The sequence below is a fragment of the Ovis aries genome, chromosome 19, assembly GCF_016772045.2.
Source record: "Ovis aries strain OAR_USU_Benz2616 breed Rambouillet chromosome 19, ARS-UI_Ramb_v3.0, whole genome shotgun sequence".
NCBI lineage: Eukaryota > Metazoa > Chordata > Mammalia > Artiodactyla > Bovidae > Ovis > Ovis aries.
Genome location: NC_056072.1, coordinates 55,343,191 through 55,358,702, shown reverse-complemented (window position 1 = coordinate 55,358,702; position 15,512 = coordinate 55,343,191). Strand labels below are relative to the sequence as shown.

The window sequence follows — 15,512 nt, the reverse complement described above, 5'->3', positions numbered from 1 at the left end:
TCAGCTTCCTGTGTATGCCGAGTTGCTCAGCTGTGTCCCACTCTTTGCTGCCCCAAGGACTATAGCCTACCAAGCTCCTCCGTCCATAGGATTTTCCAGGCAAGAGTACTGGAGTGGGTTGCCATTTCCTTCTCCAGGGGATCTTCCCGACCCAGGAATCGAACCCCGGTCTTCCACGTTGCAGGCAGACACTTTACCACCTAAGCCACCAGGGAAGCCCCATCAGCTTCCTAGGGTGACCAAATACAGCAGAGAATTCCTCATGCTGACATTCAAGGGCCCCCAATCTGGGCCCAGCCTGCCTTTCTGATTACGTCCTGCATTCAATCTTTTCACAGGCTTCATATATACAACTACTAAGCTCAAAGCCAACCTCCCCCAGATAATCGGCCATTGCGGGCCTTAGCTATTCATTTACTCAGTCGTGTTCAACTCTCTACGACCCCATGGACTGCAGCACACCAGGCTTCCCTGTCCTTCATTATCTCCCGGAGCTTGCTCAAACTCATGTCCCTTGAGTCAGTGATGCCATGCAACCATCTCATCCTCTGCTGTCCCATTCTCCTCCTGCCTTCAATCTTTCCCAGCATCAGGGTCTTTTTCCAATGAGTCGTCTCTTCACATCAGGTGACCAAAGCATTGGAGCTTCAGCTTCAGCATCAGTCCCTCCAACAGCTACATTCAGGATTGATTTCCTTTAGGACAGATTGCTGGCCTTACCTCATGCCGAACTCTGTGACTCAGAGCTCTTCCTTTTGCAAGCAGCTATATATCCAAATCTCTAGTTTCCTTAAAAGCCACTCAAGCTCAAACACATCCCTTTCATAAATCCTAAAAAGCAGAGACACTACTTAGCCAACAAAGGTCCGTCTTGTCAAGGCTATGGTTTTCCAGTAGTCATGTATGGATGTGAGAGTTGGACTATAAAGAAAGCTGAGCACCAAAGAATCAATGCTTTTGAACTGTGGTGTTGGAGAAGACTCTTGAGAATCCCTTGGACAGCAAGGAGATCCAACCAGTCCATCCTAAAGAAAATCAGTCCTGAATATTCATTGGAAGGACTGATGCTGAAGCTGAAACTCCAATACTTTGGCCACCTGATGAGAAGAACTGAGTTGCTGGAAAAGATCCTGATGCTGGGAAAGACTGAAGGTGGGAGGAAAAGGGGAAGACAGAAGATGAGATGGTTGGATGGCATCACTGATTCAATGGAGATGAGCTTGCGTAAACTCAAGGAGTTTGTGGTAGACAGGGAGGCCTGTCATGCTGTTGTCCATGGGGTTGCGAAGAGTCAGACACAATGGAACTGAACCCACCACTTGACTTAGAGATCATGCCTTCATTACATGAAATTCTTCTTTTTGGTATTTATCACCAAAATACCTTGTATAATAGTTACTGCTCTAAAAAAAAAAACAGGGGTATTGAGATTAAGATTCATGTACCATAAACCTCATCTTTTTAGAGTATACGATTCAGTGGCTTATAGAATATTCATGGAATTTCGAAACCATCAGCAATATCCAACTTCAGAACATTTTCAGCACCCTCAAAAGAAACTTGGAACCCATAAGAAATTAGCCTCCATTCTCCACGTTTCCCCGATGCCGGCAACAGCTACTCTACTTTCTGGGTTTCCCTGGCGGCCCAGGCCCATCCTGTCTTCCCGATTATGTCTTGCATTCAATCTTTTCACAGGCTTTGTATATACAGCTACTAAGCTCAAAGCCGACTTTCCCCCAGACAATCTGCCATCGCTGGCCTTTGTTGGTCAGTCTATTTTCTATTTCTAGAAAACAAAAATCTACTTTCTATTTCTACTGATTTGCCTATTGACTATGAATGGGATCATACACGACCGGCTTCACTTGGCATATCGTGTCATGCGTCTGTCCCTCACTCCTTTTCATTGCTAAACACTATTCAGCTACATGGGTACACCATATCTTGTCTGTCCATTCATAAGCTGAAGAACATTTCTGCTGGGTATAAACAGAGTGGAATCAATGAGTCACAAGGTAACTATAATACTTGCTTTACAGTTTGAGTACCCAAGTGACTGCACCATATTTCTTCTCTGCAACAGGGTTATTTTTCCACCGCATGTCTTTTGAGGATAACCATTATTCTAATGAATGCGAGGTGGTATCTCACTTTGCTTTTGATTTGTCTCTCTCTAATAACTAGTAGTGTTGAGCATTCTTTTCATGTGCTTCTTGACCATTCATACTATCTGTCTTTGGAGAAATATCAATTCAAATTCTTAGCGAAACTTTATTAGAGTGTCTTTGATGTGAACCATTTTTAAAGTTTTTGTTGAATTTGTTACAATATTAATTCTGCTTTATGTTTTGGGTTTTTTTTGGCTACCTGACCAGGGATCAACCCTCACCACGCCCCCCCAACTCCTCCCTCACACACACATTGGAAGGTGAAGTCTTAACCATTGGACCTCCAGCGAAGTCCTGTTGGCAAAAAAAAAAAAATTTTTTTTGAATACTCCTTGTTTCGGCTGCGCTGGGTTTAGCTGCTGCACATGCAACCTTCACCGCATTGGGGGGTGGGATCTTCGTTGTGGCACACGGACTCTCCAGTTGTGGAGCACGTGCTCAGTAACTGAGGCACACGGTTTGAGCTGCTCTGCCGGATGGGGGACCCAGTCAGGGATAGAAGCTGAGACCCCTGCACAGCAAGGCAGATTCTTAACCACTGAACCGCCGGAAAGTCCTGGCCACATTTTAAACTGGGTTATTTTCCTTTTTATTGTTGACCTGTTTAGAGTTCTTTATATATTCTGGATTTAAGTTTCTTACAGATATATAATTCTGCAAATATTTTCTCCCGTTCTGTGGAGAAAATAACAGGTTTATTCTGATACAATCATATGTAACAAATCACTTCTCAATGTCATGAAGACTGATTATGTTTTCTTCTCGTTTGATAGTTTTAGCCCTTCCATTCAGGTCTATGATCCATTGTGAGGTGATTCTGAGGTGATTTTTTGCATGTGGTGTGGGGTAAGAGTCCAAGTTCATTCTTCGCGTGTGGAAATCCAGTTGCTTCAATACTTTGTTGAAAAGACTCTTCTTCCCTCCAAATGAACTCTAGAAATGACCCATAACGTAAAAGGGTTCATATCTGAGCTCTCATTTCTATTTTGTTGATTTATATATCTATCCTTATGAAAGTATTACACTTTTAAAAAATCTGGACCATTTTAAAAGTCTTGATTGAATTTGTTACAATGTTTCTGTTTTATATTTTGATGGGTTTTTTTTTGGCCAGGAGGCATGTGGAAACTCTGACCAGGGATGGAACCCACACTCCCTGCTTTGGAAAGCAAAGTCTTAACCACTGGACCACCAGGGAAGTCCCTATACTGTCTTGATTACAGTAGCTTTGTAGTAAGTTTTGAAACCAGCAAGTGTGAGTCTTTCAGCTTTGTTCGTCTTCAAGGTGACTTTCACTATTCTGGGTCCTGTGCCTTGCCATATGAATTTTAGAATCAGCTTGTGTAGTATAATTACTTAACATTTTATTCTTTATCTCACTTGCTTTTACAGGGCAAGATAGAGGTCAAACTATTTGCATCTGTCCATAGCACAGTGATGTGCACATAATAGATACTGATTATTAATTATGAAATGAAAGAATGAGAAAACACAAACATCCAAGAGCCAACCAAGTTATTCATGTCTGAAATATCCAGAGAAAACTACAGCCCCGGTAGCTCAGCTGGTAAAGAATCTACCTGCAATGCCGGAGACCCAGTTTAATTCCTGGGTTGGGAAGATCCGCTGGAGAAGGGATGGGCTACCCACTCGAGTATTATTGGGCTTCCCTGGTGGCTCAGATGGTAAACAATCTGCCTGCAATGCAGGACACCTGGTAGGAAGATCCCCCGGAAAAGGAATCGGCTACTCACTCCAGTATTCTGGCCTGCAGAGTTCCATGGAAAAAGGATCCTGGCGGGCTACAGTCCATGGGGTCACAAAGAGTCAGACACATCTGAGAGACTTTCACTTTCATCCCAAATGAACAACAACAAAAAAACCTCTTCCCATCATTCACATTTTCCAAGTAATTTGAAACCCATCTCCATCAACAATGCTTTAAATTCACAGTATTACAAATGCTCTGAGCTCACACAATATGCTCTGTATTCCCTAATATCTTATAAGAAATGCTTAGAATTTAAAAAGTGGAGGTTGCCACTTAAAATTTTAGCACCTTCCTTAGACAGGCACTGAAATCTCAGAGCAATCCAAAATCCAGGCACCTGATGTAAAACCCAAACAAACATATTGCACCTGTTGAGAGAGGCCAGGCACCAATTCACAGCCAAACAAGTTACAAGGGGATGTCCCTGATGGTCCAGCTGTTAAAAATCTGCCTTCCAATGCAGGGGACAGGGGTTTGAGCCCTGGCCAGAGAACTAAGATCCCACATGCCACAGAGCAGGGCAACTAAGTCTATGCATTGCAGCGAGAGCCCGGGCAGCTAAATAAATATAGGTATAAAAAAAAATGCATAACAAGTTTGCTCTATACACTCACCATCACCTGTAAGACGTCAGAAGACCCAGGGAATCTGTCACCAAGCTTCCAGTTCTTTCCACGATTTCTGTGCATAACCCCATCACATCCAGCTACTTAAGCCACGTCTAAATTAATGTCTAAATGACAAGGCTTGACAAAGTGATCTCTCCATCCACACAAGGCCTCCTGACACTGCTCAAGACACAGATTCCATTTTGGGGACTGCACACAGCTTACCCTAAACTCTTAACTGATTACTAATATCTGCTGTCAATCTTTCCTTACAGGAGAATGTGTTAAACAGCTATTTTTAAAAATCTGATTCAACCCATAATAAAAACAAGCATCTGACAGGAAACAAAAGCGCAAACAAAAAATCATTGGTACTCCCATGGCATACTTATGCCCGTTTTCCTACTTTTTTTAATATAGTATTTACATACTTAACTTCATTTTGAACAGCCTCCCCTGAATAATACTGGCCTCTCATTACTTTCCTTCCCCAAAGAGGGGGAAAACTGCCAATTTTACACACACACACACACCCCTCCACCCTCCTCTACCTAGCTTTCTGGCCAGTAGGAGGTATCCTTTAGCAGTGACAAACTTTGCCTGCATCCCTGCATGTTTTATTTTTTTAATTTACACTGATGACTTTTTTTCCCCTTTAATACTGAAAAGAACAAAGAAAATGTTAAAATGGTCCATATGAAAATCAGACCAGTGGGGATATTACCCTGGAAAAGGCACAAAGTCAACGTTAGGGGTGACAGAACTGCTCCAGGTCTTGTCTGTGGCAGTGGTGGCCACACACAGAGCACACACCTGTCAAGACTCATTAAGCTGCATATTTAGATGAGTGCATTTGACTACACATGTATTGTACCTCAAAAAAGAGGAGTTAAAAAAAAGACAGCCTTATTAACAGGTTCCAAACGTTACAGAATGGTACAAAATGAAAAACATAAAGTCCCTATTGCTCCCAACCCCTCTGCCTCAAAAAAACAAAACGAAACAAAACCTTCAGCATTAGCTTCCTGGGTAGCTTTCTAGAGGGAAAAAACACTGTTTTATAAAACACAAAACACTTTACAATCTGTCTCTGCTGTGCTGTGCTTAGTCGTGCAGTCGTGTCTGACTCTGTGACCCCATCGACTACAGGCTGCCAGGCTCCTCTGTCCATGGGGATTCTCCAGGCAAGAATACTGGAGTGGGGTGCCATGCCCTCCTCCCGGGGATCTTCCCAACCCAGGGATTGAAGGTCTCCTGCATTGCGGGCAGATTCTTGACGCTCTGAGCTCTCAGGGAAGCCCATCTCTTTGCTACTCCCTGAATATGTAAAAGCCCCACCCAGGACCGATGGCATCTAGGAGGAGGACAATTACCTGCAGCTTCCTGGCTCCGTGCCCTCTGTCACCCCCAGGCCCCACAAAGGGCAGAAGCAGCTTGAGCTGAAATCCTCATTGTCAAACACCAGTGAGATGAGGCGCTAGGCCATATTTGGGTTTGGCTAACAGGTCCTAATGCGAACAACTGACTCATTTGAAAAGACCCTGATGCTGAGAATGATTGAAGGTGGGAGGAGAGGGGGACGACAAAAGATGAGATGGTTGGATGACCTCACCAACTCAATGGACGTGAGTTTGAGCAAGCTGTGGGAGTTGGTGATGGACAGGGAGGCCTGGCATGCTGCAGTCTGTGGGGTCGCAAAGAGTCAGACACGACTGAGCGACTGAACTGCACAGGGCCTCATGCTCCCGTCCTCAGGAGGAGTAAAGCTGCGCGCAGAGCAGAGCCTGTGGAAGCTCCTCTGCCTCCCTCCTCCCCCGGGTGGGTGGGTCCCAGGACGGGGTGGGGGGGGGTGGGGGGTGGGGGGGTGGGGGGACCACCCATTAGGCGCACCTGTGCATGTCTAATTAGCCCCTCTGGCTGGGGGCGGGGGTCTGCCTGGGACCAGGAGTCAAGGGCCCTTTCGGAAGGAGAGCAAGTGTCTGTGTGAGGACAAAGCTTAAAAAGTATGTTCAAAGACCAGGATTCGGCTTGTGTTAACTTGACAGACTATGTACTTTGTCCCATAGGATGCCATCAAGAAGCCATTTTTACAGACTGAAGCCGAGTCATCATTCTCAAAATGCCGAAGGTCCCTGGAGGCTGTCATGCAGTGGACCTGGAATGGGGCTGGGGATTCTGACATGGCTCCCGAGGAGGGTCTGGCACCAGATGTGGGAGCCCCTGGATTAGGCTGTCTTCCACTTGAAGGCTCAAGGGCTCCAGCTCTATACCCAGATCCACTAACACCTCTTCTGGTCTGTCTCTGTGCAGCAGCCAAACCTGAAACCTGACCACATCCCGGCTCAGCTTATGACTTTTCAAGGGCTTTCTGCAGCCCCTGGCTATGTGGCCTGTGAGGTCCTGCTACCCCCAATCCCTCCACAGAAATGACGGCTCCCTCCCAGCCTAGGAGGTTGTGTAGGAGGGCCTGTCCCGGCATCACGTGGAAATGGTGGCGGGGGGATGGGGCAGAGGACCAACATTACACGCCATCCCTGGGACATCCCTGGGGGCTCAGCGGTGAAGAATCCGCCTACCAATGCAGGAGATGCAAGTTTGATCCCGGGGTGGGGAAGACCCCCTGGAGAAGGAATTGGCAACGCACTCCAGTATTCTTGCCTGGGAAATCCCAGGGACAGAGCAGTCAGGCCGGCCACAGTCCACGGGGTCACAAAGTCTGACACGACTGAGTGACTAAATAACAACACCCATGTGTCTGGCTCCGTGGAGTGTTTTCACATACTCCCCTCACAGGGGTCTCACTACCATCCTGTGGCCTCCCTCGTATTCCAGACAAAGAAATCGAGGCCAAGGGAGTGGCTTGGCTTGCCCAAGATTCCGCAGCCACCAAGTAGCAAAGCCAGGGGTCTGAGTTCTGTTCTTTCTCTCCAAAGTGTAGAGGGAAAGCTGCAAAGCAAGGAGAAGGTAGAAAGGAAAGAAGGAAGAAAGAAAAAGACCAGAGGAACTAAGAGACAAAGAAACAGACTCCCTCCCCAAACCAAAAACTCATATGAAGATGGCTGCTATCAGGGTCTGAGTGGATTAAACTGTCTTTGGTCATTTATGCCCAACTGGCCACAAAATAAATAGATCAGGAATAGGAAGGGGTCCCATCCATTGGGCCACCCCTGGTAGTATTTACACCTAAGCTGAGTTAAAAGCAGCGTGGAGCCCCAAGCCCACCTCACCTGGATGGGAAGTGAAGGTCCAAGGCCAGAAACAAACAGAAACAGCTGCTCTGAGAAGGCACAGCCGTAGCCACAGAGGGGCCCCCTGCTCTCACCTCACACTGGGTTCCAGCAGGCCTGGCAATACTTCTGCAGCTTGGAGTCTGAGTAAGTAAGAACTAAGTCCAAACTCCACGAGGCTCCTGGATGTTGAAACGAGTCTTTACCAAATTCAATGCCAAAAGAGAGTTTAGCAATTTCGAAACCCCAGGTGCACCGCAGAGATCTGGACATTTTTCGGACAATGGCTCCAGCTACCACCACTGAGCCACCGCTCACTCTCAAACAGAGGCCACCGAGGAGCAGAAGCCGCAAGCTGGAAATGAGCCAGCGTCGTCCTTGGAAAAACAGCGTAGGATGCGACTAATCCCTCCAGCCCTTCCCTACACTCACTGCTTCCGGAGTTTTATGAGATTCCTTGTAACCTCCTTTTTAGGAAGGTAGATAAGCTCGCACTTTACCATTTTAATGAAAAGTGAAAGAAGGGCCTTCCCCGGTGGTCCAGTGGTTAAGAATCCACCTTGCAATGTAGGGGAAAGTGGGTTCAATCCCTGGTCAGGGGACTAAGATTCTTCACATGTGCGTGCCCGACTCTTTGCAACCCGATGCACTATAGAGCCCACCAGGCTCCTCTGTCCATGGGGATTCTCCAGGCAAGAGCACTGGAGAGGGCTGCCATGCCCCTCTTGGGTGTGCTAGGATTTAGAAACTATGATTTAACCTGTACATGAATCCCAGTGTCTTATTATGCCCGTTCCAGTAATTTAAAATATAAGTTCTGAAAGGATCAGTAACATGCCCAAGGTCACACTGACAAGTGGCAAGAACTTCCTCAAACCCCTTTTATCAAATGAGCTGATGAAAAGGAAATGAAGAGGCAAAGTTGGGATTCCAATTGGGTCTGTATGATCATCGAGCCTTCAGGTTCCCTGCCATGTGGGCCTCCTACACAGGACAGCCTTATCAGGAGAGCAAAGCTTGTGGGGCATGAGAGACCTCCTTCAGCTGATGAAATTATACCCAGGCTGGAACTTCCCTGGGGGTCCCAGTGGTGAAGAATCTGCCTTCCAATACAGGGGATGATTGCTGGTCCGGGAAGACCTCACATGCCATGGGGCAACTAGGCCTAAGCACCACAGCTTCTGAGTCTGTGCTCTAGAGCCCGGGAGCCACAGCCACGGAGCCCACAGGCCCTAAAGCTCGCAACCAGAGATGCCGCTGCAGTGAGAAGCCCACATACTGCACCTAGAGAGCAGCCCTTGCAGCAGTGAAGGCTGAGCACAGCCTTGTTTACAAAATAAATTAAAAAACAAACAAAAAAAACAGATACCTTATTAAAAGGTAACAGCCTGAGAATTTGTGGGGAACAGCCTGTGCAGACAGGCCAAGGCATGGCTGGAGCCCACAGCTCTAGCTTGCTCAGCTTTCATCTCGGTGGGGAGATTTCCTGGGCTGGTCCCTCCCTGGGTCCTGCCTTAGTTTGGGCTTTGTCCTAGTTTTCTGAAATTAGCTAAGAGAAAGAACTCAAGAGCCCAGAAGAACCATGGGGTTGGCAAGACCAAACTCCTAGGAGGGGCATACCCATGCAGGGTCTTCGTTGAGCAGTGCTTCAGGACCGAGAGTACCTTTGCATAAACACTAAAAAAAGGTGAACGGTTCTCATCCAGAGTCAGAGGAGAGCAGGACTGCTAGATTCACGGCCGTGGTGTTCGGATGACTACTGAATCGCCACGATGCTTTTCATTCTCTGAGGGATGTCCAGTTAGATGACCAGGAGCTACATCGGCTGCAAATTTCCATCACATCTCTGTCTCACCAGTCTGCACACCAACTGCCTGGTGATGTCAGGAGTGGCTTCTACATTTGATAACTCCTGAACTGCGCCTCCCACCAAAGAACCAGGAAAGGAGGGGTCTGACCTCACAGAACTCAGTTGTGACCCCAGGAGCCAGGAAAAAGACAACCTTCTTTAAAAAATAAAATTAAATAACTAAAAGATCCCACTCGTCGAGCAGCAGAGGGAACGCTGGTATGCTAAGGTCGACAGTGACAAAGTTCTCTCTACAGAAGAAGCCAGACTCCAAAGAGCACGCACCACTCTCGTTACAGAGAGTTCAAAATGAGACAGAAGTTTCCTGAGGTGTTCGGAGTCAAGGGATGCTTGTCTCTGTGTGCGAAGGAGGCCATGATAACTGGAAAGAAGCATGGAAGGGGCTGTGGGGGGGCTTGACAAGACTTCATTTTGACGCGTGTGCAGGGTGCACACGTGGTATTCATTCTATGGTAATCCAAGTTGTACACTGCATGGTCTGTGTGATAGCGTGCATTTTATATGTGGATAAAAATGACAAACTGAAACCACATTACAGACAGGAAGGGCTTATACTCATGACCTTCTGCTTATGGAATCCCATCTACACACAATGGGCTGGAGGCTTTTTAAAAAGCACAAATCCATAAGCCTATTTTCTCACCTCCAAATGGTTTCAAATGCAGTAAGAGGGTTGGGGTGCTTATTTTCCCCCCAGGCTGGGTATCACTGAATTTCAGGGCCTTCATGAAGCCTTTGCCTGCACTTGGCCAATCTCTGGATAAGCCAAATCCTGCCTGTGGGCCCACAAACAGGGAGACTAAGTCACCCCCAGGCCTCCCAGGTCTGACCCCGGGGAAAGCAGAGACAGGAGAGCAGAAGTGAAGCAAGCTTCCCCAGATGATACGACTGACTGGCTGGTGGGTGGGCGGCCTTGGGATTCTCCGCTTGAGGACTATCACTTTTCTACTATATCTCATTCCACAGAGGCCAATTAATAAACGATCTCCTTTGGGGAATGGAGAAAACGGAGCCCGGGGACGTCATGGGCCGCCCTCTGTATACAGAGCACACAAAGGGGCTTGGGAGTTCCTCTCCAACAGGAAGTCATTTGTCTGGGAGAGCCAGGAAGGGGGTTGGGGGGGGGCGGTGGTGCTGAGTCTGCACTGCACACAGCCCAGTGTTTCCATGGAAATGACAGTCTCCTGGTCAAAGCACGGCTGTATACACGGACTCACTCCACTTCAAAAAGGAAAAGAAAAGGGAAGAAATTTAAAGCCTCCAAATAGGGACCACACAACCCTGAATAATCGTGAAGTTCTTTCTCCACTGTCTTTTTTAGAAAGTAGCTAAAAATAAAGGCTTGACACTTGAAATAATGTAAGCAAGCAGTCACCCGCACGCACTGGGCCTTTCCCATATATGGCTGTGTTACCCTTCAGCCTTTGAAAAGGCCAAATGAAGAGATGGCCAACAACCAAAATAATCCTTCAGACGTTTGAAAACGAGGAGAAAGAAGTGGAAGAGTGGGTGACTGACAAACAATCGCCAGGCTCCATGGGGGTGAGTAACACTGAGAAGGATTAGTTGCCATAGTACTTGAAAAACACGGGCACGCATTTTGACACGGGACCCCTTCTATAAAGACTCTTTTTTGCCCTCTGGCCTCAGCACCGAGAAAACTACAACTGTGGTGATTTAACATCAAGGACTTCAAGACGGAAACTGGCGCGGGGCGTGACTGAAAATTTAATTAAGGCCCTTCTCAGCGGGAGATCTGCAAAGAAGGTGCGGGCACACCTCAAGGGCAGAGACGAGGAAGGCGACTGGGGAAGAGCGGCGAGGGTGGGCATTCATGTGAGCAGTGCCCAGCAGAGGTCGGCTCTGGAAGCTCGCTTCCTCGTCGTGGGGCTCACCGCAGGGTCTGCTGGGTCCTACTTGAGGGGTTTCTGCAGAAAAGGTTAACCCATTCGTGCCACACAAATGCCCTCCAGAATGAGGGAGGCTGGAAAAGTCGCATTTGCGTGGTGTTTCACGGTTTTCAAAGCCTCATCATTTTAGACAATTCTGGACACGAGGTCCAGCACCTGGCGCGGACACTGAGGCTCGGGGAGGTGAATGACCTAACGTGAGACTGGGACAGGCGACTTGTGCAAGTGGCCCAGAGTGTGACTTGAAGTGAAGGGAGAAGACGCCTGAGAGTCCCTTAGACTGCAAGGGGAGCAAACCAGTCAGTCCTAAAGAAAATCAACCCTGAATATTCACTGGAAGGACTGATGCTGAAGCTCCAATACTTTGGCCACCTGATGCAAAGAGCTGGCTCACTGGAAAAGACCCTGATGTTGAGAAAGATGGAGGGCAGGAGAAGGGGGCAACAGGGGATGAGATGATTCGCTAGCATCACCAAATCAACGAACAAGAATCTGAGCAGACAGCTGGGGACAGCAGGGGGCAGAGGAGGTCAGTGTGCTGCAATCCATGGGGTCACAGAGAGTCAGACATGACTTAGTGACTGAACGCCACCTCCCAACCTGCAGGCCAGGGCCGCTTCCACTCAAAAAGCCTCTGCCACAGCCCTGGTCAGAGAGCCAGGCTGAGGTGTGGATTTCGGCATACCCACTGCCTCTCTCTTATGAAAGTGGCAGCTAACTTCCTGTCTTCTGATGCAGACCCTCGACCAGAAAACGACAGGGCAGGTGTGGGGAGGCTGAGAGAAAGGCGAGTGAGGTTGGCACGTGTCACCCTGCTCTCTGCGCCCATCTGGGGGTCTGTCCTCACGGCCCCAGGCAGGACTGTCGGGCACGCACACTGCTGCCCTCGGAGACGGCCCTCCTGCCACAGAGTGAAACACACACGCGCACAGAGCTCAGAGCCATGACTTCCCGACCAGAAAACCTCCAAAGCATGACCACAAACAATGGTGCAGAGGGAGCGCAAACTTAGCCTTTCACTCTCGTTCACTCTCCACGGGATGGGCCTTCCTTAGGAAGCCTCAGATTCTGTTTCTGAAAAGATGTCCCACTTTTTGGTGGCACTGTGTACTTCTGATGGTCTCACCATGTATGCCTGGAAAGGCTGCTCTTTGGCTAAGGGGCAGCATCATTACTGAGGGCTGTGACACTCTAGGTGCGGTCGCCGAGGCCTTTCTATACCCCACTTCTCATCTCTGCCGCTACCAGCTGAGGTCGGAGTTCCGGCCCACATTTTACAGACAGGAAAACTAAGGCTCCGAGTTTGGGGACATGGCCAAGGGAGGCCACCTTAATAACTGCAGGGCTGGGATTGACATTGCTCTCTCGTTGGCTCCAGAGCCCGTTCTCTCTCATTCTACTCCATCCAGGAGCCCCGAGTCACCATGAGAAATGCTAAATCAAGACTGGATACTAGTGTTCGTCCAGGGTTTCTTCTCATCACCATTCTACAGCCCGGGATCCCCTCCCGGTGCTCATAAAACACCGCCACTGAAATTCCAAGGAAGCAGGAGCACCAGGAGGGTGGAAGAGAGGTGGGCTGGGAGGATGGCACGGTAAGGTGACCCCCAAATACTTCCCTGCTGCACCACCGGGAGGGGGCCTGGAGTTGCGACTTCATTTCCACTCACTCACCTGGTGAGGCACGAGGCCGAGGGACGTTGGTGGCTCATTCATGCGGTCGTCACTGCTGCTGGCAATGGCGTAGCCCCTGAGAAAGGGAAACGGTGAGAGCTGCTCATTTCAGAGAAGTTTATGTTTAATTCCCGTGAAGATGATCGAGAGGAGGTCCGTGGAAGATTTATAAGGATAACCGAAACACCCTTTGCTAGGCAGCATAAGCCAGGGAAACAAAAAACTAATTTTCCTGGGAGGAAGGTAGAAGAATAGTTTAAAATTTAAAAAAAAAAGGCTTGTGTTTTGAAGTTAGAAAGACCAGAGCTTGTGGCCACAGGCTACTTGCCGATAAATATTAATTCTCGTTGTCTGAAAGAGTTTTGTAAAACACCACAGCGCATTGCTGACATTTTGAAACAGAAACCGTTTTGACCTTAACTTCTTGAGGTGATGCACCTGCTACTGCACGGAGGAAGGAGAAAGAAAAGCGAGGGACTCGTGCGGCAGAACGGATGCGCTCCACCCCAAACCTCAGGGCGGAGCCTCCTTACGTCACAGAAGACAGAGACCCGGGCCCTGGTTCTAGCCCGTGACGACAACAAAGGCAGCCGAGCGGCCGGCGTGGGGCTGGTGCAAGGCCTCGCAGTCAGCTCTGAAAGATTTTATCCCAAATGCTTCCTGTCCGGGGGCCACAAGAGAACGCAGGCGCCAGGGAGATGACAATGATGAGACGAAGACAAAAAAGCTGCTTGTTTCCATTCAACTCAGAAGCAGGCATGCTAGTTATGTATGCCACCGACACTACAGAGGCCGTCTCTCCAAGCACGCAGAACTCTGACTCACACAGTAAGTGGAACGCGCATGTCGATTTCTAACAACTGGGAAAACAAACCTTTCAAAAATTCACTTCTTCCATGTCGGTATTACAAACAGCTTATCTTAACAGAGTGCATAAAGACCGAGTTTGCAGCCAAACTGGGCTGAGCTAAATCCCAGCGTTACTGCTCACCAGCTATGTGAATTTCAGCAACATAGTTATCTTGGCTATGCCTCTGTTTCCCCATCAAAAATGGGACAAAAAAAGAAAGAAAGAAAGAAAATGGGACAGATAACAGTTCTTTCCTAATGTTTGCTATGAGGATTAAATGAACTACTATTTGTAACATGCTTAGAATAAAGCATAACACAATGTAAATACCATGTCAGTGTTGAAAATATATCAGATAAATCACAGTGTATCTGTCACACAGACAGATGTAAATGTGTTTGGCTCCAGTCTGACTTCCATACAACCTTGACACCACTGCCTCTAACAGATATTGAGAAACTCTTAAATGGTTGATTTTCTTTTTCTTTCCTTTGTTGTCTCTCCTTTCCTTTTCTCCTTCCTTTTTTTTTTTTTTACATTCAGTTCAGCTCAGTCATGTCCGACTCTTTGCGACCCCATGAATTGCAGCACGCCAGGCCTCCCTGTCCATCACCAACTCCTGGAGTTCACCCAAACCCATGTCCATTGAGTTGGTGAGCCATCCAATCATCTTATCCTCTGTCGAACCCTTCTCCTCCTGCCCTCAATCCCTCCCAGCATTAGAGTCTTTTCCAATGAGTCAACTCTTCACATGAAGTGGCCAAAGTACTGGAGTTTCAGCTTCAGCATCATTCCTTCCAAAGAAATCCCAGGGCTGATCTCCTTCAGAATGGACTGGTTGGATCTCCTTGCAGTCCAAGGGACTCTCAAGAGTCTTCTCCAACACCACAGTTCAAAAGCATCAATTCTTCGGCACTCAGGTTTCCTCATAGTCCAACTATCACATTCATACATGACCACAGGAAAAACCATAGCCTTGACTAGACAGACCTTTGTTGGCAAAGTAATGTCTCTGCTTTTGAATATACTATCTAGGTTGGTCATAACTTTTCTTCCGAGGAGTAAGCGTCTTTTAATTTCATAGCTGCAGTCACCATCTGCAGTGATTTTGGAGCCCAAAAAAATAAAGTCTGACACTCTTTTTAAATTAATTTTTGTCTCACTTTTATTTGCTAGAGGAAAGATAAATTACTTCTGTTGTTTGTAAGTCATAAAGGAAGATCTTCCTTGTTTGGAGAAGCAGGGTCTCTGGACCTCAGCTGTGCTGGTTTCTGCATCCACGATGCAGTGAGCTGCACACAGAGCCTACCATGAGGCCCAAGGCCGAGTCGAAACAAAACACGCCAGCCTACTCCTTTCCTTCCTCTCACAAGCAAGCCTAATGCGGTAAGTGCTTAATAAATCAAAAAGCTGAATAATCTGAAAACCATT

At 47.7% G+C, this 15,512-nt stretch overlaps 1 protein-coding gene across 27 annotated transcripts in view; it reads right to left on the bottom strand.

Moving 5' to 3' along the window:
* ATG7 (autophagy related 7) overlaps nucleotides 1-15,512 on the bottom strand; it is a 267,942-nt gene that overhangs the window by 169,684 nt on the left and 82,746 nt on the right. For all 27 annotated transcript variants that reach the window (XM_060402632.1, XM_027957767.2, XM_027957764.2 and 24 more), the window contains one exon: nucleotides 13,232-13,307. In XM_060402632.1, coding sequence (XP_060258615.1) covers nucleotides 13,232-13,307 — 76 coding nt within the window. The remainder of the gene's footprint in view (nucleotides 1-13,231; nucleotides 13,308-15,512) is intronic.